The sequence below is a fragment of the Rhinolophus ferrumequinum genome, chromosome 16, assembly GCF_004115265.2.
Source record: "Rhinolophus ferrumequinum isolate MPI-CBG mRhiFer1 chromosome 16, mRhiFer1_v1.p, whole genome shotgun sequence".
In the NCBI taxonomy this organism is placed as follows: domain Eukaryota; kingdom Metazoa; phylum Chordata; class Mammalia; order Chiroptera; family Rhinolophidae; genus Rhinolophus; species Rhinolophus ferrumequinum.
Window position 1 is genome coordinate 29,982,052 of NC_046299.1, and position 17,420 is coordinate 29,999,471.

General features: G+C 36.8%; 1 protein-coding gene across 9 annotated transcripts in view; it reads left to right on the forward strand.

Annotated features, from left to right (window-relative positions):
* CPEB3 (cytoplasmic polyadenylation element binding protein 3) overlaps window positions 1-17,420 on the forward strand; it is a 169,488-nt gene that overhangs the window by 46,401 nt on the left and 105,667 nt on the right. For 6 of the 9 annotated variants that reach the window (XM_033130840.1, XM_033130838.1, XM_033130839.1 and 3 more), the window contains one exon: window positions 16,451-16,610. In XM_033130840.1, the coding sequence (XP_032986731.1) occupies window positions 16,451-16,610 (160 nt within the window). The remainder of the gene's footprint in view (window positions 1-16,450; window positions 16,611-17,420) is intronic. The other 3 variants (XM_033130843.1, XM_033130841.1, XM_033130842.1) reach the window with 1 other exon arrangement.

Sequence of the window (17,420 nt, forward strand, 5' to 3'; positions counted from 1 at the left end):
ATCGATAAATCAAGTAGATGTGCTGGATGCTGCCAAAGTAGTTCTTGTCATCAATGTATGGTTCCTGACATTTTTTGGTGTTCTGTAGTTAGGTTGCCATAGGGTTTCGAGGGTATCTGATATCTTTGTTAATTAAAAAAAAAAAAAAAAAAAAAAACAGAAAAAAACCCAAACTTCGATGTGAAGAACACTGAGAAAGTTGAAGGACATGGTTAAAATAAGTTTGGGTGGGATGGATAACTCCTTTGTAGTAAGCGAAAATGTTTTTGTGTTGCTTGAGATTCATATGTGTGCAATGGTGAAAAGTTGAAAATTGAGTCATATGTATGGTTTTCTGTGTAGTGATTTGGCGATAAATTTAGTGTTTCATAAATATGGCCTATTTAAGTAGCTATAATTCTGGAGTTTAAATGTGGCCATTGATTGGAATAAAAATGGCAGGGTGTAATTTACTCTGTACTAGGGAGGCTTGGTGGACTTCAATATGCCACATTATAATCAGCTCTAGTCTAGGCGGCTTACCCTGGCTAGTGGGCTTTACAATTGTGTTCCTCTGGATTCTGAGATTGAAAGAAAAGTAGTAGAGCTAGAGCCACAGTTATTTTGTGTCTCCCCTAAAACCCCACCCAATTCTGCTTTAAAGATCCAGTCAGGAGTTGGGTACCAAATCATGAAAAATAATAAGGATTCTACAAAGTCTGAAAATTTAGATATTTTTAGTCTGTTTATAAGAATCAGAAACCTCAATGAAACTTGTTCCTGACTTAATGTTATCTTCTACTCTGTCATCGTGGAAACCTTAGTGCCCACGTGATTTGCTCTTTTACTCTTTCAAAATAAGGTAGGTTGCTACAAGTATGGATTTTAATTTAAGTAATTTAAATCACTAGACAGAACAATTGATATTTAAATACTTATTTCTAACTTTTCCTGTTTGTTATGCATCCTTACCACAGCTTATTGCATTTTACCACTCTCATTCACTGACTGTCAAAGTGCTGTACAAAGACCACCAGGGGGGAAGCTGTTGATTATACACAGCTGGGTTTCCTAAACTTGCTGAGCAAGCCTCACCTTGACAGAGTTTCAGAGGGCTCTCAGAAGGGGGCACTTAGAGTCCTTCAAGTTTTGGAGGTTGAACTTAGTCATAGAGTGGTTTTAGGGTAGAAATTAGTAAGCAAAATTTGGGCAGGGATTGTTTAAATTTGTAAACTAGTCTAGTTGCTGGAATGGTCAGTGGTCTTAATCTTGGAACAGGAATTCAAGCTGAGTTACTGCTAAATCTATGTCTGCAGCAGAACTGCACAATAGAAATGGGCGGCAAGACACACAGAATAATTTAAAATATTCTAGTAGCACATTTAAAAAGTACAAAGACACAGGTAAAAGTAATTTTAATAATATATTAAATTTAATCTGCTATATGCAAAATATTTCAACATGTGATCAATATAAAAATTATTGAGTTATTTTATATTTTTTTCTTGCTAAGTCTTTGAAATCCAGTGTGTATTTTATACCTATAACACATCGCAATTCATTCTAGCAACATTTCAATTGCTCTCTCTATTTATATGGTACATAGTTTTATGGATGAATATAGTCTTAGAACAGATGGGTCTAAATGAGCTAATTAATGTTTAAAACAATTTGAACTTAGTTTGTATTTCATGTCGTGATCTGGCACCGTTTAGCTGTACTGCAAGTCATAGTGTACTTTTATAACTTTTGGTTTCTGTTTCATTTCTCACTTTTATGTATAAATCTGTAGTCTTCATTAGCATGCCATTAATGAAACATATAGAGAGATACAATATATAATTTACAAGGAGAATGTAAGCGTTTTCTTGTGTGCTTGATAGACTATCTGCTAGAATAAGCCTTCACTTCTAGTAGGTAGAATGATTCATCAAATTTTCTAAGTTGTTGAATATTTTGAATAACAAATATTGCCCAGAAGTGGCTAAATGCATATATTGTACTGCCATTGTTTCTATTAATTTTATGTTGTGCTTTATTTAGTTGACAAAAGCATTTTTTATATAGTCTTATTTGTTATCCCTAAACATATTCCTAGGTATTCTCTTTGAACTTTTATGTTTACATTTTAAATGAAATTGTTTTTATATAGGATAGATAAGTTGTCAACATAATCATAAAATTATTCAAATGAAAAGTATTTTTAAAAGCACTGTATATCCACTGAAGTTTTATTCATACCTACAATTTTTCCAGGTGACTTCAGAGTGTTCAAAAGTTTAAGTATTTATTACTCCTTATGTATGTGATGTGTGTGAGAATGAGAGTGAGAGAGAGTGTGTGTGTGTGTGTGTGTGTGTGTGTGTGTGTAACATTTTCCCTTCTTTGGTCTTCAACTTCCTATCTTCCTTTATTTGAAAATAATTGCGGTAGATTTTTCATATGCCTTATCTACTGGGGGTGCCAAAAAATGTACACACATGACTCGTATTCATCTTTTGTTATCGGTATATACTGAGTATTACAATTTTAATATAGTTTTTTCCTTTCTTAAAATGTGTATACATTTATTTTGGCACCCTCTTTGTATATTCAGTGCCACTTAGTTAAATGCAGTTCATGTGCCACTTGCCTTTTTCACAATTCCATAGTTTGCAGACTAAATTATGCCTGACTTTACCCCAGTTCATTATTACTTCATGAAAACAGAACTGAGGTTCATTCTGAACTTTCATACCATGGTATGTGACTACCTTCGTCTTCCTGCAGGATGATAGAGAAGGATAGTATTCATTTGTTTACTTTATACGTATTTGGTACTTACTTTATGCTACATAGTGTACTAAGGGCTTTACAAATACATCGTCATAACATCCATGTAAGGTAGGTATTAATGTTATCCATATGTTTCATATGAGGAAACTGATTCACAGGGAGGTTAACTAACTTATCCAGTTTTATTGAAATTTGAGTGCTTATGATGCGCTGTGATTTACGTTTTTTTATTTTCATCTAACTGGAAGAGGAGCAGAGAGTTATATTCTGACTACCATTGGTCATTCCCATGAAAAGACAGATTATCTTGTGTATACAGTTGTACAAATAGTGAGTTCTGTCTGCTTGTTCGTTTTCATTTTTTCTTGGCTTTTCTCTCCTTTTTCCTTCTTCAAATTGTGCATTGAATTTCCTTATTTGAGTTTTTGCTTTTGGAATATTGCATGTACCCAGTAGGCTCATTTAATGAGAATAATCATAACACTGCCAGTCTGCTTGCTTGTTTTGTCCTCTGCTTCAAGAAGACACTGTATATTCCAGTGATAGCAGAGTCCATGGAAAGAGTAATATATATGTACTTACATGTAAACATGTATTTATGTTATATATTTACAGTAATTCTCCTTTATACGTAGGGTATACATTCCAAGATCCCCAGTGGATGCCTGAGACTGCAGATAATACCAAACCCTGTATATACTATGCTTTCCCTATGATAAATTTTAATTTATAAATTAGGCACAGTAAGAGATTAACAACAATAGCTAATACTAAAATACAACAATCATTTGGCTTCTCTTTGGTATGTCTGAATTGCCAGCATCATTACTCTTGCGTTTTGGGGCCAGTGTTCAATAAAATAAGGATTACTTGAACACAAGCTCTGTGGTACCAAGACAGCCAATCTGGTAACCAAGACGGCTGCTCACTAACTAAGCTGGAAGTATATGCAGTGTGGACATGCTGGACAAAAGGGTGATTCCCACCCTGGGCAGGATGGAGCGGGGCAGTGCGAGATATTCATCATGCTACTCAGAACAAGCCATTTAAAACTGATGAACTATTTCCAGAATTTTCCATTTAATAACTTTGGGCTGGGATGTAACGAACCACAGAAGATAAAACCACGGGTAAGGGGGACTACTGTATTTATGTTCATATATATACATTTTCTTACATTGGTATCTCACTGTTTAGGCAGTAAATGTTTTCACAACATTTTGGGAATAAAATCAATTTTTGTCAACTAAATCAGTTTAAGAACTTCCAAATAACTACACTTTAAAAGGAGGTGTCCTACTTTAACTACTTTTTATAAGCAAATTATTACTTCAAGTTTTTCATTTAAATTGTTTCCCCAAATTGAAGTAAAAAAATAGTTTTTTTCAGTCTTTTAATAAGTATGGGAGAGAGATTTAAAATTATAGACTGTAAAAGTACTTTAGGGTTATTTATGTTTTTGCTTTCCCTTGTTCATGGGAATTCAGCTTAATGACTAAGAAACAATAATATAAGAAGGCACATTTCTGTTTCACACCCTCCCCACCCCACACACACACACCAGGAGGAGTAGAAATATAATGGTTTGAGAGTAACAGAAATGAGAACTGTTAACTAGAAATGATTCTCAACCTAGCGGCCAATGGTTTTAAGGCTCTGAATTGCCTGGGTTTGACTCCTGTCTCAGATAGGAGGTGTGATCAACAAATACGGTGAATGTTTAAATTTAAAAATAATTTATTACAATAAAAGACACATTGCCATTAATCCCCCTCAAAGTACTCCCCCTCGCTGCAAACACACTTATCCCATCGTTCTTGCCACTTTCTGAAGCAGTTCTAGAAGCCCTCTTTCGTGAGTGTCTTTACTTCATCCTCCATCATGACAACGCTCCGTGTCACATATCGCTTCTGGTACGACAATTTCTGTCAAATAAAAACATTACAGTGTGTTCTCATCCGCTTTATTCACCGGATCTGGCACTGTGTGACTTCTGGCTCTTCCCCAAAGAAATATGACCATGAAAGGAAAACTTTTTGAATCAGTTCAGGACATCGAGGCAGCCATGACAGTACAACTAAAGATACTCAGGAAAGAGGGCTTCCAGAACTGCTTCAGGAAGTGGCAAGAATGATGGGATAAGTGTGTTCGAAGCCAGGGAGAGTATTTTGAGGGGGATTAATGGCAATGTGTCTTTTACTGTAATAATTTTTTTTATTTAAACATTCACCATAGTTTTTGATCACACCTCATAGTTTTTGTGTGATATCTTTGAGCCTCAGTTTTCTGGTTTGTAAGATAGGGTGATAATAGTATTTACTTCCATGGATTTTTGTGAAGAGGAAAAGAGATGAAACATGTAAAGTGCTTAAAACAGTATCGGACACACAGCCAATATCGATCAGTTCTGCTATTATTTAATTCCAAGAGTGTTTGATAGCCCTGGTGTTGGTTTAATAAGAGGAGAAAGGTTCTGGGATATGTAGTAGCGGATAAAGCATGCTAAGTAAGGCTCACAAGAACACCTTTTTGAGGTGCAGATGAGCAAGGATGTGTGTGAAAATGCTTTATGAAATGTAAAGTACTCTATAAATAACAGGTAACATGAGGACATTAGATTATGTGTAGCCTTAGTGTGCTGAAGTGTGACTATTTGCAGATCTAGCCCAACAGATAATGGTAATATTTCTCTCCAGATCCACAAAGTTGAATACCAGGGAAAAGATTTAAGCCCCCGCCCCCCACCCACACACACACAGTCTTTACAATAAAGTTGTACTCTTTTGTGGTAGAATATTATTCTGAAATTGTATGCATTCATACACAAATTAACCTGATGCTGTCTTGGAAAGCTGGCTAAGCTGCATCCTTAATGTTAATAGTATTTACAAATAAGTTCTGTCTATTTATAGCCTACAACCTCTATATCATTTGAAGAATTTCTTGTTGGGTCCTCTCAACTTTCTTGAGAAAGTTGGGCTCTGGAGTCTGTACAAGTCTCTGTGCCTCTGGCCTTCCTTTTCTGGAAGCATTTTTGATCTCTCCATCATTTGTGCTCCCATAATTCCAAGCACATAGCTCTGTCATTGTATTTACCTCATTACATAGTAATTATGAATTAGCTGGCTTCTTGTGGACAGAGACTGTGCCTCACTTAACTTTTTAATCTTTAATGGCCTGGCATATTAAAGTTCCCAGAAAACACATGTGGAGTAAAAGAAGAAAGAGTAAAACAGCCTTCAGCACACTTGGCAAAATTTTGTTAGCACCAACATTTGAAAATAATAAAGAAAGCTGTTCTTCTGAAAAATGTTCTATGGTGTAGACATTTTGGAAATTCTGACGGAACTTCCCTTAATCTAAACTATTACATTTTAGTTTATGTTCTCAAAAGTACTTTAAAGTAGTATTACTAGAATGACATAGATTTCATTTTAAAGTAAAATTTTTTAACCTTCCAAATACCAAATATTTTAAGAAATGTAGATGCTTTGCATTTAAGATGCTTTAACGTGTTCATCTTAAATGGGGTAAAATTTGTTTTCGTCCTGGAATGCTTACATAGCAAATAATTTGTGTGTAGTTAGCCCTCTTCATGGACGACTGATTTGTATTAAGAACTGAATTTAATATTTAGTTTCCTCATCTGTAAAATAGAGATTGTAATACCTCACTCATAGGATGGTTGTAAAGATTAAGTAAAATAATCCAAGTAAAATACTCAGTATGGGGTCTGGCACATATTGATCATCCATTATTTGATAGCTATGACTTAATAAATTCTACAAGTCTTGTTTTGAAAAGCAGTATACATACCCATTGGTCTCTCCCCAAAGGCAGGTTGGTAGCTATTTTTATAAACATTATCTTAGGTCAGAGGTGATTTGGGCATAAGGGGGTTAGGGAGTAAGTCTGTTCAGATTTAAAAATAATAAAGCTTTACAAATGCTAAGGCAGTTAGGGCTTTTGACCATACGATATGATCCTATTATATTGGTTTGGTTCCTTAATCTGTTTTTATTATTGGTTTCATCTGGCATCAGAATTGTACAATAAACTTGAGATGCAGGGTTTTTTGTTTTTTGTTTGTTTGTTTTCCCTTCTCCTTCAGTTAGAAGAGAAGGGTTAGAAACTGAGAACAGAAGAAGGTGCTCCTCTTTCTCTGGTCTCAGAATGAAATTTGGAGTGAATTCTTTGATTTGGTACTCACTAGGTTCCATGCTTAAAAATAAACACATGCGCCTGTTGGTGACCTCCAACGGTGGCCAGGGAGTGACAGTGAAGAGCCATAGTCCCTAGTTGTTCTGTGTGTGCACTGGGCCTGGTTTCTGAAAGGGGGAAGAGCCCTAGACAGCTGCTAGTCCAAATTGGCAGTGTTGCTTTATTGCCCTCATTGCTGTTAAGACTATTTGCATAAAAGCAGCTGTGTTGTGCTGCTCAGTTTTCAAATACAAGGATCATAGAGGATACCGGGGCCACAGCAGAAGCGTTCACGTCGCGGCCCCCGTCAGATTCTGGTGAATCTGCGAATTCTGCTGTGTATCTCCTCACCTCACCATTCACGGAAATGAACACGGCAGGGCAGACTTTGGTATTTATGGATGTGGGTATCTTTTATGGTCTAGTAATGTTTCTAGGTGGATGCTGGAGCACATCGTTCTTAAAATGTGCCCTGGTTATAAATGGGGTGGGATGAGTTTCTGAAGACTACAGCACATTACTGTAAGACAGGAATCTCTGGGGTTTAAAAACAAAAAAAAAACTCGTCAGAAACAATGGGAGGCCTGAGAAGATGCTGTTCGTGGATGGTATGGCTAATAACTGCTTATAAGTCTCTGCAGGAGCATTAAAGACCTCCTTGGAAATGTAAATGACACATACTGTGGCAATGGATGGCATTGATTATTTGACTGGTAGGATGGCTGTCTTTTGAGCTTTACTGCTGTCTGGTTTAGGTTTCATTACCTGGGTCCTTCAGTGGCTCCTGAATGGAACGGCTAGAGTCAAGACTTGGCCATCCTTCAGTCATAGCTCAAGAAAGTTGTTAGGTCTTATGTCCTATACCTAAAGTAGACGATTTGCAGGTAGTGTCATAGTTCCTGTTAAAACCTTAGGAAACCACTTTTTAAAAGCAATAATAGCTTTATTGAGATATAATCCACATACCATGAAGTTCATTCACCTTTTTAAGTATACAGTGCAGTTGCATTTAGTATATTTACAAAATTATGTGTCAATTATCACTATCTAATTCTCCCAACATTTTCATCATTCCCAAAAAGAAACCCCGTAACTATTAGCAGTTAACTTCCATTTCCCTCCTGACTCCCCCAGCTCTAGGCAATGAACAGTCTACTTTCTGTCTCTGGATAAATTGCCTATTGTGGACATTTCATATAATTGGAATTATGTGTGTGATCCTTTGTGACTGGCTTCTTTTACTTATCGTAGTGTTTTCAAGGTCCATTCATGTTATAGCACATATCAGTACTTCATTTCTCTTTATTGCTGAATAATATTCTATAATATGGATGTACCACAATTTTTTTATCCATTCACCAGTTTATGGGCATTTGGGTCGTTTCCAGTTTTTGGAAATTATGAATAAAATTGTTTTATAAAGTTGTTATAAACATTTGTGTACAGGTTTTTGCATGGACATGTGTTTTTCTTTATTTTGGGTAAATACTTAGGAGTGGGGTTGCTAGGTTGTATGGTTAAGTGTATGTTTCACTTTACAAGTAACTCCCAAATTGTTTTCCTCAAGTGGCTGTACCATTTTGCAATTTATATGAGTTCCACCAGCAGTTTTATGAGAATTGTAGTCGTTCCATGTCCTAGTCAGCATTTGGTGGTGTCGGGTTTTCTTTTTCTTTCTCCTTCTCCTCCTCCTCTTCCTTCTCTTTCTTCTTCTTTGCCATTCTAATAGGCGTGCAGTTCTTTGTTAGTTTTAAATGAAAATATTGCAATATGAAACCATCAGAAGGACAATTTAAATGTAAAGCAGGCATTTACTCGATGCTTATTCTGTGCCATGCCTTCTGCTAAAGGATGGGAATATGGAGAAACAAGACACATTTCTGCTCCCATGGAACGGACAGTTTATTGAGAGAGACAGGCATGTAAAGAGGTAATTGCAGTAGATTGAGTCATTGCTAATTCACTGGAGTTAATAAAATATCGGGGTGGGGAAGGAACTATATACCAAGAAGTGGTCAGTTTTGTGGAAGGATTTTGACATTTATCATCAGTTAAAAAGAAAACAATATGAGGAGCTGCATGTAACTTTGCATAATGTTCTAAGATAGGTTTTGGTTGCAAAGGTCAAGCTCCCCATACATTATCATTCCTAATAAATCGATGCCTAATAAGCTGCTTGGGATAAATCTGCTGTCTAACAACTTAGTGATTTGGGGCAACACCAGCTAATCTCATACGCGTAATAACCAGGGAAAGGGGCAACTTTAATTTTTGTAGTTTCCTGAAGCCTGCTGTTTTGACCCACATAGTTACTCCTTTTCCTTTCTGTATCCTTCCTAGGTCAGGTCTGACTTTCTGCCTTGTACCTACCACACTGCTGAAGTGTACAATCACTCCTTTTTTAAGTTCATATGTACTTAGCTCTGAACTGTTTATAAGTGGTACAGTCAGAAGTGGTAGCAATAGGCGTTTGTACTTTGTGTCCAGTTGACCCCTTCAGCATTTGCCTGGCTAGATCTAGCCTCAATGCGTAGGTCGTTTCAGGTGAAGAAGGTGATTCCAAGAGCCATGTTTCCCTGTGTCAGATAAACTGGGCCTCTTATCTACCCGTGTGGCAAACCAATGAGAAGAGCTATGGAGGAAGGTTGGGGATGGCAGGGAGCAGGAAGAGACGAGGGGAAAATGGCTGGGTTGTGCTTCACGTTGTCCTGCTCATCTGATTTTTGAGCATCTCTCAGAGCAAGTAAAACTATCTTCTTGCTTTTTTTTTTTTTTTAACTTCTCGAGAACTTAGCTTAGTTTGCTGTTATACACCAAGGACAAATACATCTGATGAAAAGGTGAAAGTAATTGGAAGTAGGCATCCTCAAGAAGAGAAAAATGAGGAAGTTGTAATTTCTTTGTATTCCCTAATCTTATCCTAGTCTGTAGTGAGGGCTAATAAGCTGCTTGGGATAATCATCTTGAGAATTTCTTGTATGGAAGACTGGGTTTAACAATAATTTTAAAGAATATTAAAATTCACAGCAGGTGCTGATCAATTGTTTTTGTTTTTTCCTTTGGGCTGAAAAGGGAGAAAAGTTTCAACTTTGTCAGGACTTTAAGTTAGATAGAAAGAGTATTTGCTTGCTATTGAGTGACTGACGGAGAGCCTACAATCACGTCTTTCAGAGGGTTACAAATACAATAACTAGTCTCATTTGGGATAGTTACAATTTACCGTTGACTAAAGCACTTGATAGTTACTGAAGATGGGATGAAAACCTGCTTTTGAAAAGTTATGTTTTTCCTTTTCCCCTCAGCTTAGTGACATAGGTTTTCCATCATCTGCGAGAGGTTTTAATCTTAGGGCAAATGTATGTCCAGCTGCTCAGCACTATAGTAAAGTTCAGCTTGATGTAGGAACCTCATTCTTTTAGCAGGTTCTGAAAACTAACAGCAGTAATTGGTTTAGAACATTATCGAATGTCCCGTCTGTTCTTTATGGTACTCTTACGCAGATTCTGTGCTTGAAATCACTGTATGTGGAGCTTTTAGATATACTGCCTCTTTGGTTTTTACTCAGGGCTGGCAGGTTTCATAGAGCCTTAGGTTTCATTATTAGTAGTGTCCTTCATAGAAACCAGGCGTCAGGAAACCATGGTGCCAAAGTAGACCAAGCATGGAAGAGATGCAGTTCCAGGGCCAGAACAAAAATTTTGAAAAAATTGAGAGATGGGGGTGGGGGGAGGGAATCTCAAAATCAAAAACATTTTTATAGAATGTACATTGGGATGATTACTCGATTCTCTTAACATAGTCACAATGTATTTACTTTGTAGGAGGGCTGTGTATATGGTTGGGTGGCAGAGAGGCAAGAATATATATATTAAAAGGAACCTATCTCAGAAGCACAATGTTGGTCAAAGAAAGCAGAGTGCAGGACAGTATGCAAACTTATATTTAGGAGGAAAAAACACATAAAATTGTATATTTTCTATGGATACACACACACGCACACACACAGGACAGTATGCAAACTTTTATGTTTAGGAGAAAAAACACATAAAACCATATATTTTATAATATATATATATATATATATTCCCCCCCCCCCCCAGCATCTGAAAGACAACATGCCAAATGTATAGAGTAGTCTGAAGAGAGTTCAAGAAGGCAGGATTGGGGACTTTTGCTTTTTCTGTAATACTCTATTTGTATATATGTGTGTTTGAAAAAAATAGGTTCATATATTAATTATGTGATTAAATATCCATTTAAAAATAGGTAAAGCCTATTCATTACCCTTAAACAGTGTTTATAGTGTAGATAGAGAGGGAGTTGAAATAATTCGAAATAATGTAAACTAGTTAGAAAATAAGAGCAGTAGGGTGGAAATGTAGAAATGGCTAGTTTTGTGGGTTCATCCTCTTTTATGTGTTGAATTCATTTAACATTGAAATATTTATGTTGAAGCTATATGATAAGTAGAAAAACCTGCCTTCAGGAATTCCTTTTCTTGTTTTTCTATATTATTTCACAACCACGTTGATCCTTTTCGTGCCCTTTTAAATATCTACCCACGCATGGACTACTGCTCTTGTCTGTGCCCCTTTCTTCCCAGCCAAACCCCGGTGTTCATGGGACACAGGGCAGCTGATCAGTGTAGAAGCCCTGGAACCTTACTGGCTTGGACTGGCCTGACCTGGGTTCACATCCTGGTTTCTGACCGGCTTTGTGACTCTACAAACAGTTAAAGTATGAGCAGTTGCATCACCTTTGTGAGCCTCAGTGTTCTCCTCTGTGGAATGGAGATAACGCCTACTCTGCAGGGTTGTGGTGGGATTGAGATCATGGCTCGAAAGCGTTTAGCCCAGTGCCTAGCACACCAGAAGCATGATGCATTTTATCTTTTTGTTCCAGAGCTGCTTTTTGCTCTCATGCTCTCGGCCCCCTTGTATCTCTAGGAGAGGAAATGTCCGGGGGTAAGCCAGAAAGGGTAGAAAAGGATTTCTCACAAGGAAAAGGCAGGTGCCTGGGATAAGGCTGGTAGAAGCAGGCCTGGGGCTGTGCCAGAGGATAGATAAGCTACTTCGTGAGGTTAACGAGTTGCCAGTTGGACAAGGGTAACTGAGCAAGGGTAAAGAAGGGTTACCATGCCTGTGTGGCAGGTGAAGTCAGAGGCCTCTCTCTGACTGTGTCAGGATTAGGTTGAAGTGGGGTGTTTCTGAAAGGATTTGAGGCAGAGGGAGAAGGAAGTCAGGGTGGCAGTGCAGCAAATGTCCTTTAGAGCACAGTCTGGATGGGACTGGGTTTGAGCCCCGACTCGGCTGCTTACTAGCCCTGTTAACCTTGGCCAGTTATTTAATCTCGCCAAGATTTAATTGCTTAATTTATAAAATGGGAATAAAAGTTACCTGCCTTGTAGAATTGAGAGGGAATGCATTTAGCATACTTAGAACAGTGCCAGACACATATTAAGTACTTGAATAATTTATTTTATTAAGTCAAGCTGGGGGAAGAAAGAAAGCAGGGCTTAATGAACTGTACAGTGGGGGTGGACTGCCTCTATATACAAGTAACTGATAACATCTGTTACTGGTCATATTCAGAGAAAAAGAGTCAATAATGGGATGCATTATTTATAAATGTTCTAATACTTCCTGATGTGTTTGTGTGTTAAAAACAAATGAAAAAGATGTTTTCCTTATTTTCTCTATATTGGGAAACAAAACTTATGAAAAAAAGACTTAAAAGGTTAGTCGCCACTTGTAACTTTTGTTGTTGAACGGTAAATTGTGGTCAGTTTGTCGTGTGCATAATTTCTGTGGAATTTCACTGCAAATTTTTTAGTTTTTCTATCCTTTTTCTATCTCTTACAGGCTTCCTGATTAATCAATTATTTCAGCATTCGTTTACTATTTGTAAAGCAGAAAGGATGCAGCAAATATAAATTGATGAGGCATGGATAGAATTAATTCTAATGAGAAAAATATGTTTCTCAGCATTGAGGTTTGTTCAGTTAAAAAGGCTGTGCAAATTCTATCGTGCATTTCACACGTCATATGTTTTCGTCTATTGAGCTAGTCTAGTGAACCCTATTAGGTTAGAACCCATGAACCTGTAGGTATTTAAATCTGTGTCCCAGGACTCTGAGGTGGTATCACAGAAGTCTCCTTGTATTCTCCCTAATATTCCAGTAGCCACCACTGTATAGATGCATGTTGTACCTTCTGTCATTTAGTTCTAAAAATAGCCATAAAGAGAGAATTATTATCACCCTCATTTATAGATGAAGATAATCAAGGCTTAAAAATTTGTTCAGAGTGACATGCCAGCACGTGGCAGAGCCAGAATTTGAAAATCAGATGTCTGATTTCAAAGTTTGTGCTTTTAAAAACCAGGCCACCAACTGTTTCTCTAATCCACAGTAGACTGGAAGACTTGGCCAAGTGGTCAGGCTTGTTTATTTCCTGCTGCTCTCCTCCTAGCCCCTTCCCTTATTTTACTGTCCCATTTTATAGATCAGTCAGAGTGTAAAGGCTTAACTGGAAGACTCATCCAGTCTAGTGGCTCTCAAATCTAATCAGTCATAGGAATCACCTGGAACATTAATTTTTTTTTTAAATGATGGTTAAGTGGGTTGTAGCTGGAGACCAGGAATCTACATTTTAACTGTTTTACATGTGATTTTGACAATGGGACAGTTTTGGAAATCACTTCAGATACAGATACATGGATCCTCCTCCAAACATCCCTTCCAATTTTCCTGACAGGAAAATAATATCTGATATTGTCTTCCAACAAGAACTTTCTACCACCTTACCAGGAAGGTCATTTCATCAGTAATTAGATGCAGTGCTATGCTTCTATAGACCTTTCATTTACTCTTCCATATAGATTGGATCAGCTTCTTTTTATACTCCTTAGGTATTAACTTTGAGGTCAGATCCAGGCTTGACTCTTCCCTGAACCTCAGCCCCCAACCCCCACCCCCACATGTAAAATGAGTATGTTGTTATCTACCTTGAAGATTAGATCAAGAATTACATGAAAAAAAAAATTGTCCTGGCTGGAAAGATTCTCAAATGCCTCAAAAAGCCATTTCTTATAGTTCCTGTGACTTCTCAGTCTGTTTTAAAACAGTCCCACATCTACAGGGTTGTAGTTATAAGTGTGGATACGAGTATGTATGACGAAAGGCTCCTAGACATTTATTCTGCGATTGTCAGTGCCAAAAATAAATTGTCTTTTACCTCCTCATCAGCACACTTTTTTACCTCTGGCTTTTTCTTTGGACAAAGAATATGATACCTCTTATGGGGAAAAAGATAAGCCTGCATTTCTGGAAATTCAGCTTTACTCCTTAGGTAATTGGAGCTTCCACTGATAACTTGAATCCAAAGCAAAACAAATGATCTGCAGGAAGACCTTGAAGGTAAAAGAAAGGACCTTCTTGAATTATATAGGGAACAAAATGGAGAATCCCCCCAGATAGTCTATGTCTTTTCTTTTAAGCCAACAATAGAAACACATAACTGGTGAGTATTAAAAAGAAAAAAAATGGGGTGGAGGTAGAAAGGGGGTGGTGGCAGTAAACTAACAAATGTTGAGTACTTGCTCTTTGGCAAACACAATGTGAGTGAAATAAATACTTAAGTAATTTCAACCTAATCCTTACAGGTAAGAACCCATTTTACTAATGAGAATACTGAGGCCATTGAGAATAACTAAGACAAGCCTTATACATGGTCACATGGCAGGTCTAGCTTCAAGACACCTAGGACTTTACAGAATGTGATTTAAAAATGTTATAATACACACATACACAAATATATGTTCTTTAAGAAGTAGACTGGCTTAGTTTCCATTGTACTATACATTCCTCTGTCAAAATACCTGTCATACTCTTAATTGGTTATGTCTGTCTCTACTAGTTGCTTGCAAACAGGGACTAGGCTACATTTATTTCTGAATTACCAGGGCCTAGTTGGGGAGTGGCCTTCGGCTTGTGCATTTTTGTAAAATCTTCTCTCCACCCCTACTCCTCATCTATGAGTTAAAAAAAAAAAATGTATAGAATCGTTAGGTATATTAGAAATAATCTAGATCAACCATCTCATCTGTAAAAAAGGAGGAATTTCAGGTACAGAATGGAGAGGTAGATCATAAGGTACCCAAAAGCTCCCAATGAATTGTAGTTGTTGTAGCACTCTTGTCTCCTGGTTATTAGTTCAGGGCTGTTCTTTGGTTCTGCATTGATTCATAATGCATTGACTTATTCAATAACTCCCTGAGTTTCTCCTTTGTGCTCAGTGCTGAAAAAAATGCCAACCACTTTTCTGCCTTCCTGGATAAGTATACAGCCATGCTTTCCAGAAACCAGAAGAAAAGAGCTTCCCAAGAGTTTAAGACTTAACCTAGAAAACGGTCATTGTAGCTGAGGTGTTTTTTTTTTATTTGTTTGTTTTTTACCTATTTTATCATTTTTTTCCTCATCTAGGCAATCATTTTGTCATTCTGTTTTTTATAGGAGAGAATAAGTGATAAGGCAGGATAAACTGTTCAGGATCCTAAAAATAATCTCTCATTGCTGCAGTGTGATTTGGTGTGGTTGTTGAGGTGTACGTTTGTCTTGCTTTTCTTAAACAAAAGCAAACTAACTCTGTTCTTTAGTAATAAGTTAGGCCATGAGCTGAACTTCCTTTTTGGCTCAAACTACTAAAAGTAATTTGTAGGTGATGGTCTCCCATGGATTTGAGCGAAATGTGGTGCAACAATTATTTTTGTCTTCACTTAGTTTGCATTAGCTTTCTATTTTCAAAATCTGTTGAATCTAACATCATGAAAACACTACCTAGGGATAGTTTTTTCATGTGAATGTTTTTCAAAAAGTAATTTTAGTGTGTTGAAAACATTTTTTATAAAGTATATCTAGTGTGTGGAACCTACCAATAATAAATATTAAACATATCCAGAAAAATTACATTGAAACTATAGTCACATTTTGGTTGTTCGGGAAAGTAATTCTTTTTGAAGATTGATAGTTCTTAATTATGGTCTTCCTCCAGAAAAAAATCTCTATTCATTTGAATAGAATCTTTATTTGACAGTGAAAGGGGGGTGAATGGGAAAGAGGGAAGGACAAAGCCCATTCACTTGACTCTCTCTTGAATTCACATTTTTAGTTCACTTGAGAGAAAGTCAGTCTGAAGTTAGTGGCACATATGTATTAAAAAATATTAGGGATTAAAGAATGCAATTTCATTAATTATGGAAACTTGTATTAAACTTAATGTTGCCAAGTCATTCTTACTTTTTTTGCTTCCAACCTTAGTGTTAAGTTTGGTGTCATTCTGAAATAAGTCATTATTCTTAATGAAAAGAATGTGTGTTATTAGAATTATCTGGAATTTTGATTCATGTCCTCAATACATGGCAAGAAGCAAATGCTATGGTATTCATTTTACAAAGTAATTTTACGTATTATCTTGTTGTTCTGTGTTTTTGCTTTTAGGACCGGAGTAGGCCCTATGACACTTTTAACTTGCACTCGTTGGAGAACTCCTTAATGGATATGATCAGGACTGATCATGAGCCTCTGAAAGGTAAACACTACCCTCCCAGTGGCCCACCAATGAGTTTCGCTGATATAATGTGGAGGAATCATTTTGCAGGTTAGGAATATTCATATGTCCATTCCTTGCTTGGTGTTTTAAACAAAAATCAGCTTTTTAATAATTGTGATTTTTTTTAAATTTTGTTTGTTTGTTGTTTGTTTGTTTTTGTTTGCTTCTATAAAGCATTGTGGAATGTATTTAAAGTTGATTTTTTTTTTTTAACCTGGGTCAGCTACCTATGATTTTCAAGGTTGATTGCTTTAATCACAATGTCTGGCAGAAGCATGTGTTGGGTAGCTGAGGTGGTGGTTCTAGCATGAGACCAGAAGCCAAGTTTTCTAGGCTTTGTGCATTTGGAATTCTTAGCTGAACCTGGATAATTCATTTAAGTCCAAGTATAATGCAAGGAAGTATGAGATTTAGTAAACCAGTAAGCCAGTCTCCAAAGACTATTTCAGAAAACTTCATAGAAAAGGGTTCCATTTTATTATATTAATATATAATCAATTTCCTTGTATAGGAAGTAACATGACACAGACTGAAGAGCAGCTAGCAACCCTTTTGCATTCTGTAAGGCTAAAATACAAGAAAAATGTCTTCAAGTGTATAAATGTTTGGGGTTAAATAGAAGGCAGAGAGTCCTAAGGCCTTACTATTTTTACAGCCCGTGTAAATTCAGGATAGAGGCTGATGTTACGCTCATAATTACAGATAGTTCTTTTTATGGGTTATAGGATGTTTTAGGAGCCCTATGGTAGTTTAAAATACTTGAATGGAAATTTTCTGTTGAAATAGCCACTATACGTAGGTTTAGAACCTTACGATCTGCAAACTGTGAAGAGTTAGCCACAGGAATGCCTATCTCGT